The 25,156-nt window shown below is 39.7% G+C and overlaps 1 protein-coding gene across 1 annotated transcript in view; it reads right to left on the bottom strand.

The window, feature by feature from the left end:
* The window catches only part of LOC102467815 (cadherin-related family member 3), a 64,369-nt gene that overhangs the window by 3,785 nt on the left and 35,428 nt on the right, over positions 1 to 25,156 (bottom strand). The window contains exons 8-12 of the mRNA XM_027775506.1: positions 24,251 to 24,413; positions 21,377 to 21,479; positions 17,314 to 17,412; positions 5,744 to 5,976; positions 80 to 251 (exon numbers count right to left, since the gene is read on the bottom strand). Of these exons, the coding sequence (XP_027631307.1) occupies positions 80 to 251; positions 5,744 to 5,976; positions 17,314 to 17,412; positions 21,377 to 21,479; positions 24,251 to 24,413 (770 nt within the window). The remainder of the gene's footprint in view (positions 1 to 79; positions 252 to 5,743; positions 5,977 to 17,313; positions 17,413 to 21,376; positions 21,480 to 24,250; positions 24,414 to 25,156) is intronic.

The following is a 25,156-nucleotide window of genomic DNA, read 5'->3' as shown; positions in this document are numbered from 1 at the left end:
ATATATCATGTCTAATGGGGTATAACTAATGTCAATTTGACACATGTTTGTGATTAAAAGAAATAATAAAAACATCCACCAGAAACTATCTCAAAGCGCATTTCATAATCTTGTGAATCTCTGTCGTGGCAGTTTAGTTTGAAGCCGTTGACATTTGTCCCAGCAGCAATATTGTCAAAAATGACTGCCTTATGTAGAGAGGGTGTGCAGACAGGTGCTTCATCATTCTCCTCTTCGATGTCAACAGTCACCTGTCAGTAAGAAGGGAAGGAGAAACTTCACATCCACATCAGGTGACTATTTATACACGAATTCAGAAATAAGCGTCTGGGTTGAGACAGATCATTTGGAATTATTCAACTAAAAGACTAGAATTTTGAGACTGAAAAAAAAAAATGTTCCTGCAGATTTGGGTTTGGGCTGTCAATCCACAAATCAGGGGCTTATTATTCCTAGGTCAACTGTGACGTTTGGTGTAGCCATTAGGGAGAGAGATTTGGGCTCATTAGAAGAGCCTGAGGAAAGCTCACAAATTATGTAAATGATAACAAAAGGAAAGCTGGAGAATATTGCCTCCAAAATTTGTAATCCCTGATCCCTTTAACTATCTCTACTTAATGGCAAACGTATCCTGCATTTGCTTCCTCTGGCTCAACTCAAGGCCCTCTTCTGTACTATTCTTTCAAATACAACATCTTTCTTGGTGCTAATATGATTACTTCCAAGTATGCTTTGACCTTAATTAGGGGGCTCTTATCAACCTTTTCTTAATTAAAATACCATAAACCAGAAAACTGTGATTTACATGGGAAAAAAAAATCAAAATATCAAGGATTTTTAAATGTCAGTGATCAAATGCCAGGCAGCCTAGCAAGATTATCTCTCTACCTCTTGGATGACTAATGACTTTCTCAACAACATTTGCAGAAGAATCCCTGGTGTGCCCATACTAGCAAGTATTATCTTTTAAAAATGTTTTCTGTAATGTTTTAACAACTATTTTGGGGGGAATCGACTGTTCTTTAATGCTATTTCTATGGATTAAATGTCACTATTTGTCCCATTTAATATGTGAGATAATTGCAGACCAGCAGGTAGCATGGTGGTTAAAGGTGCTGGACACTCCCACATGGCTGACCAGAGTTCGAGTCCTGGACCTGGTGGCTTGCTTTCTCGCTTTCCGTATGCCTCTGTCTCTCTATCTCTCTGTGTGTCTCATTCTGGTTAAATTAAAATAAGTTAATGAATAAATAAAATTAAATAATTCTTTAAAAATTAAAAATAGTATAATATATGAGATTTTATGTGATATAATGAAAATATAACCAGACTTGGAATAAAAAAATTTCTTTATTAAGTGGCAGGATGGTGGCACAGTGGTAAAATGCTGGGCTCTGCAAGGCTTACCCACATGGGAAGGTTCTGGGCTCATGTCTGAGTACCTCCCTGAGTACAGCAGGAGGCATCTGTGTGTCCACAGTCTAAGGATGGCTTAAGCCGAGTATGATTGTGTCGAGACCTTGTGGGGTACCTCTCTTTCCCCTATGTTTCTCTTTCTCTTTCTCTTTTTCCTCTCTTTTCTTTCTCATGGGAGAAAGAAAGAAGTAAACTTTAAAATGAAAACAAATTTAATTGTTTTTAAATTATTATATTAAAGCATTGGACCTTGGGGACAGTGGTGGCATGGTGGTTAAGGTGCTGGACTCCCACGTGGCTTACAATTTGAGTCATAGATCCGGTGGCTAGAAAACCATGCCAAGCACATGTGCATGTGTACCCAAAAGCCAAAGCAAAGAATGGCAGAGAAAGTTCTGAGGTGTGGCCATTGTCCCTGGAGGGTGACTTCTCATTTTCCCTCTGTCTGTCTCTTTCCATCTCTGTGGTGAGTATACATGCCCTATGACAAAAACCTGAAAAAGAAAAGGGACCTATATTTAGTGTAAGTGACTTAACCTTGTTTTCCTCAACTGTTATAAGGTGTTCCCAATCCCTGTCTTCCTAAGACTATATATAAATTAGTCCATTTAATGTATATGTATTGAATGTTCACTGCATGTCAAGCACTGATATAGCTACAGAAGCTACTGTGGTGAGCCAAACAAAGCCCCTGACCTATTACAATTTATGTTCCAATGGGGGAGGCACAGCAGTAAGTATTGACAAGTAAACACATTAGGCAATGTCATATCGTAATTGATTTCAAGCAGATCAAGGCGGTAGAGAATAGCTGATGGATCTATTTTAGGAGAGCGTTCAGAGAAAGCCTTTGTTTTTCTGAACCATTCTCCTATTTCTTCCTTTCTCCCCCATAGTAAATACATATGCTCAAGCAAATATGCTTCTTTATAGAATATGTAGTGTTTAGTTGTATAGTCTTGATTTGCATAAAGGCTATTGTGCCACAGATATTTCCTGTTTCCTATTTTCCTCACACAGTGCCATATAGGTTCTTAGCATATTGCTGTATGTAGAACTAGTTTACTATTTCTTCTTGATTGCTAGTATTCTATAGTATGCTTCTGTCATATTTTACATATTCATTCCCCTAATGATGAATACATGAGTTATTTTAAGTTTCTACTATTAAGCTCAGTATAAAAGGCCTTTAGACTTTCATTTGGGCAGAAATATGATTAAAGTGAGAAGTGAGCCTTGGAGGATAAGCATTACACTCTTAGACAAAGATTCTGAGAAAGAAACATTCTTGGTATATTGGAGACACAGCAAGGAGGGAGAGAGTACTAGGATGAAGACAAAGAGGTAGCCAAGGCTCAGATCATAAAGAGCACCACAGACCTGGGAGATGAGTTTGGAGTTCAACTAAGTGTGATGGGAACCGAGTGGAGAACTTTGAGGAAGAGGATGATTTGGCTTTTTAGCAGATCACTCTGAAAAGCAGACTATAGGGAACGGCAGGTGGCGTGGTGGTTGGGGGTGCTGGACTCCCACAAGATGACCGTGGTTAGAGTCCTAGACCTGGTGGCTCTCTCTCTCTCTCTCTCTCTCTGTGTGTGTGTATGTGTGTATGTATGTCTGTGTCTCACTCTGTCAAATTGAAAATAACTATAATGATAAATAAAATAAAGAAAGTATTTTTTTAAAAGAAGAGCAGACTATAAAGGGTGGAAGCAGAGATGGGGATTCTAATTAGGAGCTGCTACACTAGACCAGGGAAGGGTGAGGATGACACAACCAGGATTTCAGTAGTAAGTGGGTAAAGAAGGAAGGTACAGGATATATTTTGAAAACAGAGATGACAGAATTTACTGCTGCACTGAAGAGATAATTTAAGGTAGATGAGAGCCTTCAAGTGCTCAGACTTAATCTTTCTACTTCTTTCAGCTGGGTGACCTTGGAAAAGTTATTTAACTTTTCAGTCTTGGAAATGAAATTCTTCCACCATCAAATTCTGCTACTACTATTAAAAGGAGTATTAATACTACCTCAAATACTTGGATTAAAAACTAAATGAGATCATTAAGGGCATACCATAATATTTTATATTTGTTAGGTTCTCAGTAAAGAGTGGAGGATGGTGATGACATTGATGATAGTGGATTTCTATACTTTGGAGTCTAAAGACCTACCTTCCTTTTCTGAACCTGAAAGTTGGGATGTTTGCAAAAAGTGAGAAATCACCTCGGGTGGGGGGGGAGTGGCCACACTGCAATCCTTTCTCCTCCGTTCTCCTCTCAGTATTTTAGGCATGCATGCACACAAGCCAAGCATAAGTTTTAAGCCGCCAGTTCAGGGGACTCAAACCATAGTCAACAACGTGGGAGTCTAGAGATGTAACCATTATGCCATCTGCTGGTCCCCTGAAAGTTGAATTTATCTGTATCGTCAACTTGGCGCTCGCTTTGTACTGTTTAACTTTTGTATGTCAAAACTTTAAGCTCTCTGCAGGCATATATGGCATCTTACACTTCTTTGTAACCCAGGATGTTGTAAACAGAGTAAATACTCAATAAATATTCTTTATTGTTCCAATGGGGGAGGCACAGCAGTATGAATAAACAAGTTCCTGCTTTATTTTTTGGCAAAACAAATTCTTTTTGTAAGAACATTCGAAGGGTTTTAGTAGTATTAAATCTGCTTTCCCGGGGAACAGCAGTTAGCATAATGGCTATGTCGCTGGACTCCCATGTAGTCAACTGCAGTTCAAGTCCTGGACCCGGTGGCTTAAACTTAAGCCAGGCACTTACGTGTGCATGAGTGCCCAAGATCTTGAGAGGAGATTGGAGGAGTAAGGACTGCGATGTGGCCATCCCCCATGGAGGGTGATTTCTCGCTTTCTGGCTTTCTGTCTCTCTGTCTCTCTCTGTCTTTCTGGTGAGCGCACACACCCTATAGCAAAAACTTCTCCAAAAAAAAAAAAATCTGCTTTTCCCTCTTCTCGTGTGCACTAAGTGAATGATAATTGCAAGTGGCGTCATCCTATACTGTTTCGGGAGTTCGTAAATGTCTACAGGAAAAGCTGCCGCAGGTAATTGGGGGTAAAGATCACTCTCACAGGCATCATCCTGAGACAACCAAGCCTCCTAATCTCATCCTCATGACTGTAACTCAGTCCCTTTGAAAGACACTCTAATTGCTGATGTGAGCAGGTCTGTTTTCCTCACAATGACACACTCAGGAAATCTAATAGCCACATAAGCCTCAAGCCAGGGGGCTTCGTGAATTAGGAAGAAAGGTTCAGCGAACCATCAGGCCAGATGGGCACCTTCTCATTCTTTAATTCTACTTCTGTTTCTTCTCGGTTGACAACATTTTATAGATGTTCATAACGCACATCGCACAGTAATAGCGCAGCAGTCTTCGCTCGTGTTTTCTTTCCAGAGTCCTTGGACATTGCTACACTACTGCGGAAATAATTTAGACACTCAGACTCTTCCCCACTGAGATAGATGCCAAAAGACCATACCTAGGCTAAATACCTTCACTGCCAACATCTCTCAATAAGAGGCAGCCTGGGTTTCATTCCCATCCTACAAACCTATGAATAACCTCAGGCAAATTTCCTAAACTCTGCCTCCGTTACCTCATTTGTAAGGTGGAAATGACAAGTTTAAAGTGAGGATTAACTACACCATCAATCGTGTAATATATATATATATAATATATATATATTATATATATATACATAAAATGTGCCCAGAGCAGGAACTGGCACATGATAAGAGCTAGATATGTCTTTGCTATCATTACCACTTTATAAATCTCATGAGAATATGAGGAGTTAGCAGGTACTTCTTCAATCTCAGCTAAGACTTAAACGTCCAAAGTTTAGAAATGTGCGAAAGTTAAGCAACACTTGGGAAGTAGGAGAAAGCTGTTAAGTTTCCCCATTCTCTCCATTGTTGTTATTGAGTGATTATTATTATAACAAGTAAGAAATCAATAGATAATCATTGTAATATTAAAACTTGGGCCTCTGAGGTCAGCAGTTGGCATAATGGCTATGTTGCTGCACTCCCATGTAGTTAACCGCAGTTCAAGTCCCAGACCTGGTGGTTTAAACTTACGCCAGGTGTGTATGCCTGTGTGCCCAAGATCCCGAGAGGAGAATGGAGGAGAAGGGATTGTGGCATGGCCATCCCCTCTGGGAGTGATTTCTCACTTTCTGTCTCTCTATCTCTGTCTTTCTGGTGAGCACACATGCGCCCTATAGCAAAAACCTCTCAAAACAAAAAAAAAAGCACACACATACATACTCACCAACAAAAAAACTCGAGCCTCTTACCGTAGTCATTGCTGTGCGAGGATGAAATTTGTCACAATCCACAGCTTCCACAGTGAGATTATATTGCTTCACAGATTCATAGTCTGGCTGTGTAGTGAGTTCAATCATTCCAGAGAAAGGGTGAATCCAGAATCTTTGTATAACCTGGATGTCTCCCTTGGTTATTTTGTATGTTACACAATTTGGTGGGTAGTCTTCATCGATAGCAGTCACTCTTCCAACTTTGTAAAAAGCTGTCAACATTTTATAAGACTCATTTCTTTAATTGCAGATACACTACACTGTAAACTTAATATGTCTTTGCTTTCTTTTAAAAATTTTGTTTAAAGAATTATTTATTTAATTTTTTTTTTGTTTATTTTAATTTGACCAGAGACACAGAGAGAGACAGAGAGAGATAGTGGAAAAGTGAGAAAGCAAGCCACCAGGTCTGGGACTCTATCCATGTGGGAGTGTCCAGAGCCTTAACCACCACACCACCTGTTGGTCCCCAACCATTTTTGCTTTCTTTCTTTTTCCTTTTTTTTTCCTTATTTGGAGAGGTTTTTGCTATAGGGAACATGTGCTCTCCAGAAAGACAGGAATAGAGAGAGAGACAGGAAGCGAAAAATCACCTCCCAGGGGGCATGGCCATGCCGCAATCCCTTCTCTGCCATTCTCCTCTTGGGATTTTGGGCACGCACGCACGCACGCATGCCTGGCATGAGTTTAAGCCACCAGGTCTGGGACTCGGACCACAGTCAACTACATGGGAGTCCAGCGACATAGCCATTATGCCAACTGCTGGTCCCTGTCGTTGCTTTCTAAGTAGCATCATAGTTTCTCAGAGTCAGCTAGGTCTTTTTGGACAATAAAATGTGTTTCAAGACCCCCAACTCTACATTACAGAAGATGGGTTTAGTGAGAGCCCTTGCCACTTTAATTCATGTGCCATGAGTCAAGTGATGTGAATGGACAACAATTTCGCAATAAGAATTAGCTTATATATATTACATATTAACTCATTTTTTACTAGAAATCATGCTAAGATTGGCATCAGATGATAAATGGTTCACAGTGCAGGATATGAAACCAGACTGCCTCGGTTCCAAATTTCCTCTCTCTGTCACTTACTTAGTGTCACCCATTGGAAAATTCTGTAACCTTTCTGTAACTCATTCTTTACTGCAAACTCAGAAAAAATAAGCAGATACCATAAAAGCTAAGAGGATTGAATTAGTTAAAATGTATAAAGCACAAGTATATAGTAAATGTCAAATACAAATAAGCCATTACTGGGGCCAGCAGGTGGTGTGGTGGTTAAGGCACGGGACTCCCACATGTCTGACCACAGTTCAAGTCCCTGACCTGATGACTTGAAAATCATGCTGGGTGTCTGTGCATGCATGCCCAAAATCTCTCAAGGAGAATGGATTGTGGCATGGCCATCCCCTGGGAGGAGAGACTTCTCACTTTCTCTCTCACTATCTCTCTCTCTCTCTGTCTCTATTTCTCTCTGACAAGCACACACACAACCTATGACAAATGAACAAACAGAAAAGAATTAGCTATTATTTACATACATTATCTTATCAAATCTTCTCAACAGCCTTATGATATATGAACTATTATTGGCCCAAAACTATTTTACTGATAAGAAAACTAAGTCCAGTAGTATTCAGTAACTTGCTCAAGGTCACAGAAACAATAGTGGTAGAGTCAGGATTCAAACATGCATCAGCTGACTTTACCACCCACATTTTAAAAAAATCACTTTGTGGGACCAGCAGTTAGCGTAATGGCTATGTCGCTGGACTCCCACGTAGTCGACCGCGTTTCGAGTCCCGGACCCGGTGGCTTAAACTCACACTGGGCACGTGTGCATGCGTGCCCAAGATCCCAAGGGGAGAATGGAGGAGAAGGGATTGCGGCATGGCCATCCCCCTGGGGGGTGATTTCTCGCTTTCTGTCTCTCTGTCTCTCTCTCTGTCTTTCTGGCAAGCACACGCGCCCTATAGCAAAAACCTCTTCAAAAAAAAAAAAGATCACTTTGTTATAATTTCAAAAGTTAGTACTTCCAAATAATATTTTAGAAGAAAAAGAGTGTGGTATATTGTCTGCATTAACGGACCCGAATTCTTTACTCTCCCCATGTGCATGTTCTTTGACATTTAACCTGATGGTGCTTTCCCACTCTGGGCTGTAGTTCAGTCATATGACTTATTTTGGCCAATGATTTTTAGCAACCCTGATATAAGTAGAAGGTCTAAAATTCATTTGTGTGATTAAGCTCGCTTTTTCACCCCACCTCTTCTCCTGTCCTGAGAACATGCTTGGACTAGCCCATTGGAGAACAAGAGAGGAGCCAAAGCAGCCCAGGCCTCTCAGCCACAGCCGATATCTATCAGTTGAAAGTTAGCCAACTCACAATTCTCAGCAAGCCCAGTCAAGACCAAAGGGACAAGCCAGTCAGTTCTCAGACTTGGAGCTAAATAAATGGTTATTGTTGTATTATTTTAGTTTTGTGTGTGAGAGAGAGTTTTATTACACAGCATAATTATAGTAATAGACAACAGGTATGATAGGTTTACCCTTCAATCAAGTTTCTACCTGAATTATAACCTCTGGGAAGATACCTTACCTGCTCCACTTAGTGAAATACCAGCATACAGTGGCTAGCTCACCAACATGTGTGCAGGACATTTGGGCTGTTAATTATCAAAATGAAGGGGCCAGATGGCACAGTGGTAAAACACAGCCCTTTGCAAGGCTCCCCAACGTGGGAAGGTTCAGGGTTCTCATCCAGAGGTGTTCCTGGGGACACTGAGCATGTACATGCCCATGTCCCAGAGCTGGTTGAGATGGAGTGATTGTGGAGTCAAAACTCACTTATGAGCATGTCCTCTCTCACTCTCTGTGTGTCCTTCCAGGTCATGGAAAAAATAAACAAAAAGGTTTTTAAATGAAATATTATGATGGAGAAACTGTTTCATATGTGAGGTTACCTCAAAAAGTTTATGGAAAAAGGAAGTTAAAATATGAGTTTATTTATTTATTTTTTGAGAAGTTTTTTTTTTTTGCTATAGGGCACATGCACTTGCCAGAAAGAAAGAGAGAGAGAGGGACAGAAAGAGAGAAATCACCCCCCAGGGGGGATGGCCACGCCGCAATCCCTTCTCCTCCTTTCTCTTCTTGGGATCTTGGGCATGGCACGCACACCCACCAAGTGTAAGTTTAAGCCACTGGGTCCGGGACTCGAGCCACGATCGACTACATGAGAGTCCAGCGACATAGCCATTACGCTAGCAGCTGGTCCCAATATGAGTTTATTTTGATACAAGATTAACTTAAGTCCACGCAACATTTTTCGTAATATGCATTCTCTATACATTTTTTTAAAACTCCTGACACTATCCCTACCACTTTAACCTCACAGAATTGATTTTGTTTGTATCCTCCTTTCACAAAAGTTCATCAGTTTTCAATAATGTGTTATTAAGTAGACCATGAACACAACTCATAATACCAAGAACAGGTAAACAAGATTCCTTAAAAAGAACATGTTCCAGGACCAGTAGTTGGAATAATGACTATGTTGCTGGACTCTCACATAGCCAACCGCGGTTTGAGTCCCAGACCTGGTGGCTTAAACTCATGCAGGGCACGTGTGCATGCGTGCCCAAGATCCCAAGAGGAGAATGGAGGAGAAGGGACTGCAGCGTGGCCATCCCCGCTGGGGGGTGATTTCTTGCTTTCTTGCTTTCTGTCTCTCTCTGTCTTTCCAGTGAGTACATACGCCCTATAGCAAACACCTCTCAAAAAAAATCAACATGTTCCTTGGGGCCAACAGTTGGCATGGTGGCTAGGGTACTGGACTCCCACATGGCTGACCATGATTCAAGTCCTGGACTTGGCAGTTGCTTTCTCACTTTCTCTCTCTCTCATCTCTCTCTGGTGATTACACATGCCCCATAGCTAATTTAAAATAGTAATAATAATTTTAAAATGTGAATAAGTTTTTTAAAAAAGAAACATGTTCCAAGGCTAGTAGGTTGCATGGTTGTTGGGGCACTGGACTCCCATACAGCCAACCGCAGTTTGAGTCCCAGACCAGATGGCTTGCTTTCTCACTTTCTCTTTCTCTCTCTGGTAAGCACAGTTACCCTATAGAAAAACTTAAAAAAAAAAAAAAATAGAGGCCAGCAGGTAGTGTAGTGGTTAAGGTGCTGGACTCTCACATGACCAATCAGGGTTCGAGTTTTGGACCCAGCAGCTTGAAACTCACGCTGGGGGCATGTGGGTGTTTGCCAGGATCCTGGAAGGTAATTTCTCACTTTCTCTCTCTTTGTCTCGCTCTGTCTTTCCAGCAAGAACACATGTCCTATAGCATTTATAAATAAATAAATAAATAAAATAACAACAATAATAAAACAATTAAATATTTTTTTTTAAAAAAAGAACATGTTCCATTATGGCAAAATCTGAATATAAAGAGTTCAACCTACTGCTGTGTGAAAGCATCATTATTAAGAAAATGTTGTCACAGCTGATATAAAACTACATACAATGTATTAGAGATAAAATTGCCAGCTCTATCATATGGTTCTGGGCAGAGGTGGTGTCATTTTCTCATTTAACACCTGCTTAAATAAAATGGGAAGCTTATTCTTCTGTGGATGTAAAATTAACCTTTCAATAAAAACTAACAGCTTTCTTGAGCATCTTTAACTGAAGTTTAAAATAGAGTAATTATGAAACTCTGTAATTCTGCCAGACTTCCTCATCAAAAACGATCGGAAATGAAATATGTTTTCTCTTGTGACTTGCAACCCACTGTGATTTAACTTTCATGTGTTTTCCTCTAAATTATTTCTGACAAAGTAAATTTTTTTTGGCCTATATCTAAACCCTTCAGAAGCTTTTGGTAAACTGATCACTTAGTATCAGAAACAAAAGTTTGCTTTAAATGTTATAGATTCTCAAAATTTTGTTAGGAGGAGAAACCTCATTTAGTCTTTAAGGCACGCTCACATCATCTGTGCTAATCAAGACAGCATGAAAAACTACTTCCATATTAATGCATTGTTTAAATGTCTTCAAGGTCTATCAGTTGAATGCCTGCTATTCTGAAGGGAGTTTATTCAGCATACTTTTAACTTTCCAATTTCCTCCTGTAAAGCAAATTCCCACTGAGATGAGGTTTTTATCTTCTCTAATGAACTCCTCCTCCTAAAACAAACCCTCCTCTAATTATATTGAGTTTATGTACTTTGGTGGGAAAGATCAATGGATAGTTTAAAAATTTTTAAAAAATGGGGGCGTGGGGGGGGGAGGCTAGTTAATGGTATAGTGGCAATATGACTGAACCCCTATGAGAAAAGTCCCGGGTTTATGTCTAGAGAACTTCCTGGGTATGCCTGCACTTATGCTTAGGACCCGCACTGGCGTAGGGTAGGTCGTGATGGGAAGACCCTACTCGGGGAGACGAACTCACTATTTCTCTCCCTCTCCCCCTCTCCTGGAACAAATAAACTTTAAAAAAATAAAATAAAAAATAAAATAGTATCCCACTGTGCATATATGCCATAATTTTTATCCATCTCATTCATTTATTACACACCGTTACGTGCTTTTAAAAACCATATTGTTGGAGGGGCCAGTAGGTGGTATGGTGGTTAAAGGGGCTGGATTCCCACATGGCCCATCGTGGTTCAAGTTCCAGATCTCACGGCTTGCCTTCTCACTTTCCCTTTCTCTCTCTCTTTCTGTCTCTCTCTGGTCACATTAAAAAATAATAATAACACATAGAATTAAATAAATAAATATTAAAAAAAAAGAACTATACCGTTGGGACCAGCAGATGGCATAATGGTTACATCGCTAGATAGCCATGTAGTTGATCGCAGTTCAAATGCTGGACCCAGAAGCTTAAAAAATAAAATAAAAATAAATAAAAAAAATTAAAAACCTCAGGCTGGGTGCATGTGTGTGCATGCACAAAATCCCAAGAAGATACTGAAGGAGAAGGGATGGTATGGCCACCCTACAAATATATGCAACATTTATATTTAAAACAGAAATTACAATTTAAAGGTAGAAAAAACATCAAAGACAAAAATTTTATGGTACATTGTGCATTGTAGGCCCTCAATAAAGGTTAGTGGTTATTATTATCATTGATAATGACGCCTTGACTATGCTAACATGTGTCATGCATTTATCATACACACAATTAACAGTTAATTCTCAGGACCAGCAGATGGTGTAATGGCTACGTCACTGGACTCCCATGTAGCCGACCAAGGTTTGAGTCCTGGACCTGGTGGCTTAAACTCACACCAGGTGCATGTGTGTGCATGCCCAAGATCCTGAGAGGAGAATTGAGGAGAAGGAATTGCGGTGTGGCCGTCCCCCCTGGGGGGTGATTTCTCACTTTCTGTCTCTCTGTCTCTCTCTGTCTTTCTGGTGAGTGCATGTGCCCTATAGCAAAAAACCTCTCAAAAAAAAAAGTTAATTCTCATCTCAACTCTATGAGATAGCTAGAATCTTCATTTTATAGATAAGAATTCAAAGTCATGAAGAGATTAAGGGACTCATTTAAATGGCAGTTGTGGAGACAGATTTGAAACTGCTCTACTTGACTCCAGAGCTTTTCATTTTTCTGCTCCATCATGGCTCTTCCTTCAAAGACCTAGACCTCTTCTGTCTGAGATAGCTGGTCACTATAAACTTTTGAGAGAATGATTCACATAGGAATGATCCATGTAATTCTTTGTATGAAGTCTAAAATTTGTTTTTAGACTTTTGGTGACCTCAGTCATCAAACTTCACCTAAGAAGAGCATCCTGGAATATGAAACAGAGAACTGGACCAGGAATTAGGAGGTCTGCATTTAGCCACCGTCTCTGCCCCTCACTAGCTGTGTGACTTTTGAGTAAACCCAGTTTTCTCTCCCACACCAATTTTCTCATAGTAAAATAAAAAGGTTGACATTTGGGGTTTTTTTCCTTTTTTAAAAATTGCCAGAGGGTGCATGCACTCACTAGAGAGAGACAGAGAGAGAGGGAGGGAGAGAAAGCACCCTCCAGTAGCGTATGTTCATGCCACAATCCCTTTTCCTCCATTTTTCTACCCTGTCAGGATTTAAGCTGTATACACATGCCCAGCATGTTTTTTGGTTTTTGTTTTTGTTTTTTGAGAGGTTCTGGGTATGCCTGCACTTATGCTTAGGACCCGCACTGGCGTAGGGTAGGTCGTGATGGGAAGACCCTACTCGGGGAGACGAACTCACTATTTCTCTCCCTCTCCCCCTCTCCTGGAACAAATAAACTTTAAAAAAATAAAATAAAAAATAAAATAGTATCCCACTGTGCATATATGCCATAATTTTTATCCATCTCATTCATTTATTACACACCGTTACGTGCTTTTAAAAACCATATTGTTGGAGGGGCCAGTAGGTGGTATGGTGGTTAAAGGGGCTGGATTCCCACATGGCCCATCGTGGTTCAAGTTCCAGATCTCACGGCTTGCCTTCTCACTTTCCCTTTCTCTCTCTCTTTCTGTCTCTCTCTGGTCACATTAAAAAATAATAATAACACATAGAATTAAATAAATAAATATTAAAAAAAAAGAACTATACCGTTGGGACCAGCAGATGGCATAATGGTTACATCGCTAGATAGCCATGTAGTTGATCGCAGTTCAAATGCTGGACCCAGAAGCTTAAAAAATAAAATAAAAATAAATAAAAAAAATTAAAAACCTCAGGCTGGGTGCATGTGTGTGCATGCACAAAATCCCAAGAAGATACTGAAGGAGAAGGGATAGTATGGCCACCCTACAAATATATGCAACATTTATATTTAAAACAGAAATTACAATTTAAAGGTAGAAAAAACATCAAAGACAAAAATTTTATGGTACATTGTGCATTGTAGGCCCTCAATAAAGGTTAGTGGTTATTATTATCATTGATAATGACGCCTTGACTATGCTAACATGTGTCATGCATTTATCATACACACAATTAACAGTTAATTCTCAGGACCAGCAGATGGTGTAATGGCTACGTCACTGGACTCCCATGTAGCCGACCAAGGTTTGAGTCCTGGACCTGGTGGCTTAAACTCACACCAGGTGCATGTGTGTGCATGCCCAAGATCCTGAGAGGAGAATTGAGGAGAAGGAATTGCGGTGTGGCCGTCCCCCCTGGGGGGTGATTTCTCACTTTCTGTCTCTCTGTCTCTCTCTGTCTTTCTGGTGAGTGCATGTGCCCTATAGCAAAAAACCTCTCAAAAAAAAAAGTTAATTCTCATCTCAACTCTATGAGATAGCTAGAATCTTCATTTTATAGATAAGAATTCAAAGTCATGAAGAGATTAAGGGACTCATTTAAATGGCAGTTGTGGAGACAGATTTGAAACTGCTCTACTTGACTCCAGAGCTTTTCATTTTTCTGCTCCATCATGGCTCTTCCTTCAAAGACCTAGACCTCTTCTGTCTGAGATAGCTGGTCACTATAAACTTTTGAGAGAATGATTCACATAGGAATGATCCATGTAATTCTTTGTATGAAGTCTAAAATTTGTTTTTAGACTTTTGGTGACCTCAGTCATCAAACTTCACCTAAGAAGAGCATCCTGGAATATGAAACAGAGAACTGGACCAGGAATTAGGAGGTCTGCATTTAGCCACCGTCTCTGCCCCTCACTAGCTGTGTGACTTTTGAGTAAACCCAGTTTTCTCTCCCACACCAATTTTCTCATAGTAAAATAAAAAGGTTGACATTTGGGGTTTTTTTCCTTTTTTAAAAATTGCCAGAGGGTGCATGCACTCACTAGAGAGAGACAGAGAGAGAGGGAGGGAGAGAAAGCACCCTCCAGTAGCGTATGTTCATGCCACAATCCCTTTTCCTCCATTTTTCTACCCTGTCAGGATTTAAGCTGTATACACATGCCCAGCATGTTTTTTGGTTTTTGTTTTTGTTTTTTGAGAGGTTTTTCGCTATAGGGTGCGTGCACTCAGCAGACAGACAGAGAGAGACAGAGAGACAGAAAGCAAGAAATCACCCCCCAGGGGGGATGGCCATGCCGCAATCCTTTCTCCTCCATTCTCCTCTCGGCGGGATCTTGGGCATGCACGCACACGCGCCCGGTGTGAGTTTTAAGCCACTGGGTCCAGGACGTGAACTGCAGTCAACTACGTGGGAGTCCAGCGACATAGCCATTATGCCAAATGCTGGTCCCTAAACTGCCATTTTTTAAAAAATGCCAGTCTCAAAAGGCAACTCCATGGAGATGGTAAAAGAATCAGTGGTTGCCAGTGGTTAGGGAGAAGAAAGGCAAAGGCAGAGCACAGAGGATTTTTAAGCGCAGTGAAACAACTCTATGATACTGTCATGGAGGGCACATGTCCATACGTATTTGTCCAAACCTACAAAATGTACAGCAAGAATGACCCCTAATGTGAACTATGGACATTGGGTGATAATAATGTGTCAGTGTAGGTCTATCAATTCTAACAGATGTACCACTCTGATGGGAGATGCCGAGAGTGGAGAAAGCTGTGCCCATGTCAGGGCAGAGAGTCTATGGGAAATCTCTGAAGCCTCTGCTCAATTTTGCTGTGGGCCTCTACACCACCTGCTGGCCCTTGAAGGCTATTTTTTTTAAATGCAAGTCTCTATTTTAAAATCCTGACTGGTAGGGGCCAGCAGGTGGCATGGTGGTTAAGGTGCTGGACTCTCATGTGGTAGACAGTTCGGTTTGAGTCCTGGACTGGCGACCTGAAAATCATGCTGAGCATATGTGAGTGTATGTGTGCCCAAAATCCCGAGAGAAGAATGGAGGGGAAGGGATTGCAGTGTGGCCATCTCCCCTGGGAGTTGATTTTTTACTTTTTCTGTCTCTCTCTCTGCCTCTCTCCAGCCAAGTACATGAATACTACAACAAAAGAGAATAAAAAAATCTTGACTGATCATTGTTAACTTTAGGGGTCATGGAATTCCTTTGACAACCTTCCTTTACCCTCCCAGGACTCTTAAAGGCAATGTTCAGATCCTTTGCTCCAGAATAAATCTAGACACTAAGAAATGATTAAATAATTGTGAACTATTTAACTTCTTCTTTTTTTAAGGTGTTTGCTATAGGGTAGTGAGAAGGAAAGTGAGAGGGGGGATGGCCATGCCGCAATCCTTTCTCTTCCATTCCCCTCCTGTGATTTTTTGGCACACATGCACATGCGCCTGGTGTGATTTTCAAGTAACCAGGTCCAGGATTCAAACTATGGTGGGCCAGTGGGAATCTAGAGCCTAAACTGCCATGCCACCTGCTGGCCACATGAACTATTTAACATCTGACTCATCATAATGCTCCTTTAACTCTGAAACTCCCAATGCTATAATATTACACTATTAGCCACCACAATTTTAAACTATAATATCACTCAGCTGAAAGAGAAGGGCAATAGCCTACCATTTTATATACATAAATATACATATAGAAAAAATATATAAATATATAATACATATAAATATATAAAATATATAGAGACTAGAACATACACACACACACACACTCACACACACACACACACACACACATATATATATATATATATAACTAGCCTCAAGATGTTTGAGTATTATTAATTTTGTTCTTAATATAATTTATGTAACTAAATTTATATAATTTTATTTTTAATAATCAGGTCACAAGAGTCCAAAAAATTTAACAATTGGCTGTTGTTGCCAGTATGATTTAACTCCATCATGCAATTAGTTCCATTCTTCCCTTAGAGTATTCAAGACAAGCCTGGAGGAGATGCTAAGAGATATGTGCCTTGGATGGGAGAGGATACAATTATTATCTCTACTGTCTCTTCCAAGTCTAATGTTCCTTGGCCTGTGCTAATGAATATGTGGTGCTTTACATCTAATTCACAGCCAAGATAAGCCTGGACCAAGACCTTGACTATGAACTTAACTTTTTTTATTTTTGGCTAGAGGGTACTGCATTCAGGAGAGAGCGAGGATACAGTAACCTTGATGGGAAATGGTCATGCTGCAATCCCTTCTCCTCCACTTCTCCTTACTTTTGGGACTTTAAGCACATATATGCATGCTCCCAGTATGTTTCTCCAGTCATCAGGTCTGGGACTCAAACTATATTGTGGGATCTAGTTTCTTTAGCCACCCAATCACAGAGCCGACCCATGAACCTAAAATCTTGACTTCTGATGTTCATGGGATTAAACTGCATGGACAATGATCTCATCACCACCTTTTTTACACATAGTCTGAATTGGGAAGCAAGAGGGAAGGGGAACAAAATAAATTAATACTGTGTATTTTTTTATTATAAAATCCTAGATCTGACATCAAAATTCAAAGGAGCCTCTGGAACGCCATCAGGATAATACTCTGAAGGCATTCAGGTATTTGGTATTCTGAATGTGTGGAGCCCAAAACACTCCCTCATTTACTTGCCTTTTGTAAATGTACATGCTTTTTTCTATTGGCTACTCATCTGAGATCTGATAGGTGTTTTCTTGTGCATGTTCTAATGCCATAGAAACAAGGAATCTCTTACCTCCTGATGTTTCTGGAACAGAGAATGAATAGTGGGCAGCTTTAAATACAGGACTGAAGTCGTTGACAGGAACAATCTCCACAATGATTGTCACAGTTACTGCAAAATTGAAACATGAATAAATACTTGGCTGTGGTGATGGTTTAATTCTACAAACAAGCTCAATGTGCTCCCCTAGGAACAGGTTTAGCAGAAGATTTTAAAACTACAATGGGATTACCTCTGCTCCCAAATGATCCCTATTCCCTGATTGTGTTCTTAAGAAACCCAAATGAATGCTGGTGCAAGCCAATTTAGGCAACAAAATAAATTGTATTGCATGTTATATTTTATTTAATATCATATGAATATATAGGTATTTTTGTATGTATAAATACTGTATATCATTTGTGTGTATACATGTGTGCATTTGTATATATGTATATATTATTTCATTTAATTCCATTTATCACCATCATTATTTTTTAACTTTGACCAGAGAGAGAGAGAAAGTGAGAAAGAAAGCTGCCAGGTCTGGGATTTGAAGCATTATCAGCCACATAGGAGTCCAGCACCTCAACCACCATACCACCTGCTGGCTCCAATAATTACATATTTTACACAAGACAATTTATTGTATTTTTCACAGGTATAATCTCCTCCATTAGAAAGTTTCTTGGGATCTCACATGTAACACAGCATATCATGTTCCACATTCTGCTGTTAATATATTAGATCACCAATGACCCAATGTATTCTAGAAGATGGAACCCAAAGAGACTAGAAAACCTATGAGCAAGAGCAAGTCTTGGCATTAACATACACTCTGTGGCATTGAACTGGCTTAACTTTTCAGAGCCCCAGCTTTTTCATCAAAAAAAAAAAATCAGTTTTAATCTTTTACCTCATTCTATATCAGAATGTAGATTGAGAATGAAATCATGACCACAAAGTACTTTCAAACTATAAAAAGTTAAGTAAAAAGTGATTATTATATTTTATTCACTTCAGACAGTTGTTTGTGTATTGTGTATCATAGAAAAGGAACCTGTATTTCAGACCAGCAAGCTCAAACAAACATATCAGAAAGTTGTCAAAAGAAGGAATCTGATGTTCACACATAAAAGCAAACAACTTCCTATGATCAAAAATTTGATCATAGAATTATTTTTCGATAGATTATCTTGCGGAAATCACATTCTGAAGAATGCTTATATTTGTCTCAAAAATCTATGCCACTGGGAACCAGCAGTTAGCGTAATGGCTATGTCGCTGAACTCCCACGTAGTAGACCGCGGTTCGCGTCCTGGACCCGGTGGCTTAAAACTCACGCCGGGCACGTATGCGTGTGTGCCCAAGATCCCAAGAGGAGAATGGAGGAGAAGGGATTGTGGTGTAACCATACCCCCTGGGGGGTGATTTCTCGCTTTCTGTCTCTATGTCTCTCTCTGTCTGTCTGGCGAGCGCACGTGCCCTATAGTGAAAACCTCTCAAAAAAAAAAAAAATCTATGCCACATGTGTCAAACAGGCAAATTTAATCTGGGGTTCACAGATTTTTTTTTTTTAACTTCAGGGAATCTATATCATTCTTTATATTTTGGTATGTGTTTTTATATGCATTTTTCAAGGGTTGAGGTCTACAGCTTTCATCAGAATCTCAAAGGTGTTCATGACTCCCAAGAAAGGTTAAAAAGTGCTGTTCTATAAAGACAGGTGATTTATGTTAAAGCATCTCTATTTCCTTCAATAAATCCCACTTATGTGTTGCAAGATCAGGTGCCATTTATAGCACTGCCATACTATGATTTCTATTGCATCCATTAAGACTCAAAATTGTGCTAATTAGCTAGTGTATAAAAGTAGCCTGAACCACATGTAGGGTGTTACAAGCATCTTTTATGAGCAGTTGCTGTGAATATGTTGGGATGTGAGGACCAGCAAGGACATGAATTTAATACTTGTAGGGAATTTTTTTTCACATCCATATTGGAGAACCAAATCAGTAAGAGAGCTCCTTTTTTATTAATTAGACCATCAGGATGGGTAGCTGCAAGATAAAGCCATCCTAAAAGGTCAGTTGAGCTTTATAACAGACTACACATGAGACGCCATCAGTGAAGAATACAACAAGAAATCTGGCCATATTATCATGCTTGGGTCCCTGTATTCTGCACGTCGCTTCTCCACATACTTGGTCATTTACATCTACAAATCACCTTTCCAGACTAAGCTCCGTTAGCCTCATATCTGTGAGTTAAAGAGATTTAAAGATCCCTAGATGTGTTGATTATAGTTCGGCATTAAGTTCCTATTGGTTGCAAACATATATTGGATTGTCTGGGAAGTCATGATGCATTTTGCAAGAAAATTATGTCATGACTTTCCCGACAACCTAATAAATGCATGCCATCATTCCACAACTCTTCATCTAGAACAAAGTGCTCTTGCCCATTGCTCCCAGATAAACCTTAGACTCCTTCTCAACCCAATAATCCAGAAAATTACCACCAATGATTCAAAGTTCTCACAGGAAAAGAAGCACAAACACCATGATTGTCCCTTATCAAGCACTGATATTCTACTACTAAACCTATGTTTACCACCCAAACACCCATATCTTCTTGGACATCTTTAATGCTAACCACCTGCCATATTACCATACTTTCCAAGGCACAACAGACACTTGACACTAATGACAGGTGCACCTAGAAAATCTTTCACAAATACCTCTATAACATTGAATGTGTGATCTCATGTATACAACAGAAAGCACAGAGAAGCAGGTGTTAGGTTGCTGACTTAAGCTCACTCACTCACTGAGCGTTCTGCTCTGGATTCAAAGCACACAGTGCAAATATGTAGCTTGGAATTAACAAATTTTGACTATTAAAGTTACAAATGCTGAGGGTTTTATGATCATGCAATCTGAGGAGACTTCATCTCACTGTACCGAAGGCCCTTTCTACCACAGGCTGACCCAAATGGTGGGATAGTTATGAGAAGACAAAATAGTCAAAAGAAACCATGCTCTGCACCTTATGACATGAGCTGTGGAACTTGACAAGTAACTCATGATTTGCCTTAATGGCTCTATCTATATTACAAATAAAATAGTATTTTAAGAGCACCCAATTGCATACGTTGGCACTGCATGTTGCACCAAATCTGGTTCTTTTCAAGTAAGAGGTATTTGGCATTACTAGAAATTAAAGTATATAAGTATCAAGCATAAGACTCAGTACTTCTTGTCCCTTGTAGCTCCAAGGATCTCTAGCATAGCAGTATTTAAGAATTGTGGGGACTGGGGACCAACAGTTAGCGTAATGACTATGTCGCTGGACTCCCATGTAGTCGACCGTGGTTTGCATCCTGGACCCAGTGGCTTAAAACTCACGCCGGGCGCATGTGCATGCGTGCCCAAGATGCTGAGGGGAGAATGGAGGAGTAGGGATTGCGGCGTGGCCATCCCCCCTGGGGGGGTGATTTCTCGCTTTCTGTCTTTCTGTCTGTCTGGCGAACGCATGCGCCCTATAGCAAAAACTTTTCAATCAATCAATCAATCAATCAATAAATAGAATTGTGGGGACTGGCTCCATGGCCTGATGGTTAAGGCAGCTGGATCCCACATGGATGTCTATGCAGTTTGAGTCCTGGATCCAGAAGTTTAAGAAATCTGTCAGATGAGTGTATGTTCATGTTCAAACTACCAAAAGGGGAACGAGATGGAGGAAAAAGAACTACAGCATGGACCATGTGTCATGAGGGTTACTTCTCCCTCTCTCCCACTCCCTCTCTTCGATGAGCACACATGTTCTCTGGCAAATTAAAAAATAAACAACAGCAACAACAACAACAACAAAAAAAAACCATTAAATGAATTGTGTGTTGCTCAAAATAGAGCTAAGAGGTGAAGAAGACTTTCTAAATCTAACAAAAACTTCCAGAAGGAGTCTACCAAATTCTTCTCCTGCTTTGCCTAACTTAGAAAACTGTACTGTGATGAATATTTGTATTTTAAAATTTAAAGCAAAGAGTCTACAGAAGAGGCACTTACTGCTTCCTTGAAACGTTTATCAACATTACCTGTATGGGAGGGACGGAGGTCATCAAATACTGAAATCATCATTTCATAGATATGTCCAGCTGCAACCACCTCTGGGTTTTCGTAATCCAAATCTTGGGAAACCTTATAATACAATGTTATTTTTTTAAAAAAGGATAATTTTTTAATGTTGATGTTTTAAGTAATCAATAATTCTGGAAAAGGCAAATATATAGCCATCTCCATGTCATAGGAATAGCATCAGATTATACCTGAGACTAGCATAGACGACACACAAAACTGAACATTTTGGTAGGAAAAGGGGATATTTTGGATTTCCTTCTAGCGTAGCTTACTTTTAGCCAAAGAATCCTGGCATAGCAGAAGAAAAACAATCATATCCTGTCTTTACTGCATGCTAATTGTCTGACCTTAGGCAAAATACTTAAAAGAGAAAAAAAATTTTAACATACTTTTTAAGTAATAAAGCACTATAAACTATAAATTATTTCTATTATGTTAAGTTATTCACCATCCCAAAAATATTTATGGAATACTAATTAGGTGCCAGGTACAGTTGGAGGCACTAGAAATATAGCAGTCAATGAGATGGTCCCATATCAGAGATCTGAAGAGAATCTTAATAGTATTAGAAAAAAAAATCTCAGGACTGGTAGGTGGCATAGTCATTGAGGCACTGGACTCCCACATGGCTGAACATAGTTCAAGTCCCAGACCTAGCACCTTGCTTTCTCACCCCCCCCCCCCGGCCAAATTAAAAACTAATAATAATAAATTAAATTAAATAATTCTTTTTAAAAATAATTATTTATTTAGCTTTATTTATCATCACTATTGTTTTTTGGTTTTGTTTATTTGTTTGTTTGTTTTAATTTTGAACAGAGAGAGTGAGAGAGGGAAAATGAGAAGATAAGCCACCAGGTCCAGGACTCGGTACCACGGTCGACCATGTGGGAATCCAGCTCTTCAAACACCATGCCATCTGCCATTCCCTTAAAGAATTCGTTTTTTCAATTTTTCAGAAAAACTCTAAAGAAAAAGAAGTCTCATTGGCATAAATAGGAATTGGTCAAAATAACATCAAGTACTCAAATGTTTGGGAACAGCTACATTTTCTAAAATTTAGTATCTGATTTATTAATCTTTTCATTAAAGTATATTGAGTATCTATTATGCATTAAGGACTACAGTAGGTGTTAATACACAAAATAAACCACTTAGAAATGTATAGCATTTACAGTCTAATAAGACCACCAATTAAATAGGCAGTTAAAACTGTAGAAAAGTGTTGTGATAGGGACATACAACTTGTGATGTGAGCCCATAGCAGAGAGAACTAAAACAGTTCATAGTAGTAAAAGAAAAATCTGAGAAGGCCAACTGGTGGCACGGTGGCCAAGGTGCTTGGATCCCATGTGGGTGACTATTTGGTTCAAATTCTGGACCAGCAGTTTGAAAAACACACCAAGTACGTGTGTGTGCATACCCAGACTCCTAAGAAGAGAATGGAGAAGAGATTGCAGTGTGGTCATCCCCCTTGAGGGGGTAATTTTTCACTTTCCTTCTCTTTCTCTATGTTTCTCTCTGGTGAAGGTATGCACCCTATGGCAAAACTAAAAGGAAAAAAAGAGATCTTGGGAATAAATGATATTTAATAGCTAAAAGATAATTGTGCAAATACAGAAATTATCTGGAGGTGGGTGAAAGAGGTAGTCATTCAAATAGAGAGCAAGCACATGTGAAGGCGCAAATCTTAGTTAGCATCATTTTCACAAAACCTCCATCTTGATCCAAACTCCATTTTAAAAAAATGACAGCTTGATGGGGCCAGCAGGTGGTGTGGTGTTTGGGGCACTGGAGTTGCACATGACCAACTGCAGTTTGAGTCCTGAACCTGTCAGCTTGCTTTCTCATCCTCAACCGTCCCTACATCTCTCTGGTGAGCACACATGCCCTATGGCAAATTAAAAAAAAAAAAAAAAAAAGAAAGAAAAAAAAAAAAAAAAAAAGAAAGAAAGAAAGAAAAAAAAAAAAAAAAAAAGAAAGAAAGAAAGAAAAAAAAACAATAATAAATAAAATTAAATAAGTAATTCTTTTAAAAAAGTGACAACTTGGCATAGTTTCAAAATGAACATCAACCCAGGAAGCTCCTTGGCTCAGGGCCTAAACTTCTGAAATCCACAACATATGCAAAAGTTCAGCTTGTGACTTGTGGAGTTTGTCAAATAAAATTAGGGGTGAGGGCCAGAGAAAGTGAGCGGTCATCAGTGGCTTTCTCGGCCATTTCCCCTGACTAGGGGGCAACGCCAAGGAAAGTACTTAGTGATATTTGGGTTAAGGAACAGTTATACAAACTTAATAGCAGCTAGCACCTTAATAAAGACCTAATAAAATTAGAAGTTATAAAAGAAAGGATTTCTTCTAAGGCACAATCTCACCTTAGAAAGGGTGTGTATGGGGGAGAAGTGGGGGGATTGCTTTCTGTGTTTGTCTTCTGCCAATGAAAAGTTTAGAGTCTCAAGAGAGTAAAGAGAGAAGGGTCTCATTAACCAGTCCCAATGCCAGAAGAGCCATTGTCAACAAACATAGTCACACAGACTTATTTCTAGGAGAATCAACTTGGTTTTTAACCTTTGATTCATTTCCCCAACTGAATTAAAAAAAAAAAAAAACCACCTCGTGCTCATTATCAAAAGGAGAAAATGATTGCAGGCATCGAGATAATGAAGGATTCTCCCAAATGCCTTCCATTAAGACAGCAGAAGAGCCTAGGATTCCTCTTTGCTGTGTCAGAGCTCCTCATACTGAATTTTCCAGCACCATCTAACTGTGGCCACGAAATAACTCCTGTCACCTTGGAAAAGCTCCCTGGGATGAATGCAACTGGTGCTCACCTGGATGCAATTTTCAGCATTTGGAATTTGCTCAAAGAGTTGTCCAGACCCAAGTGGGCCCAAACTAGGAACGTAATGGATTGTATCCGGAGGTTCATCAAGGTCATGACATGTGAGTTTTGCAACTACAGTATCTTTTGCAATCACCTCCTTCCCTGTGTACCTGTTTTATTTTTTAATAACAAAAATCAGTTTAGACAAATATTCTTTTACAATGTAATGCTTTCCCATTAAGATCCACCTGTTTGGATAGTGCGCATGGGTAATGCCCTGTTCATCCTGGAGTAGACAGGTCCATTCTGGACACTTCTCATCCTCATTCCTGGAAGTAGTACTTGTCTGCACTCAGCAGGCTATTTCTTTGGAATGGGAAGTTGATCAAGGCCATCACCCCAATGGAGTAAGTCTGAGTGGGAATCAGGTCATTCTCTGGGACTGCGCCAACCTGCAGAATCTGGACAGTGTGGTCAGGAGAAATCATCTTTACCACCGCATAACCACAGTGGACTCATTTCCATCTTTGCATCCCTTAACCAACTCCACAATGCAAAACTGCTGAAACTCAGAATTTTCCCATAACTTTATTTAGCATCCAAACGTGATAAAAACCTATAATATTGGACATCAAAACTTTACCTGAGGGGCCAGCAGGTGGCGTGGTAGTTAAGAGCACTGGACTCCCACATGGCCAACCATGGTTCAAATCCCGAGTCTGGCAGCTTGTTCTCTCATTACCCCCCCTCCCGCCTCTCTCTCCCTCTCTCTAGTCAAATTAAAATAAATAAAGTTAAATAAAATAATTCTTTTTTTTTCTTTTTTTGGAGAGTTTTTTTTTTGCTATAGGGCGCATGCGCTCGCCAGAGAGACAGAGAAAGACAGAGAGAGACAGAGAGACAGAAATCAAGA

The sequence above is a fragment of the Tupaia chinensis genome, unplaced genomic scaffold (assembly GCF_000334495.1).
Source record: "Tupaia chinensis unplaced genomic scaffold, TupChi_1.0 Scaffold000569_1, whole genome shotgun sequence".
NCBI classification, from domain to species: domain Eukaryota; kingdom Metazoa; phylum Chordata; class Mammalia; order Scandentia; family Tupaiidae; genus Tupaia; species Tupaia belangeri.
The sequence above is the reverse complement of the archived record's forward strand: the minus strand, read 5'-3'. Positions and strand labels throughout refer to the sequence as shown.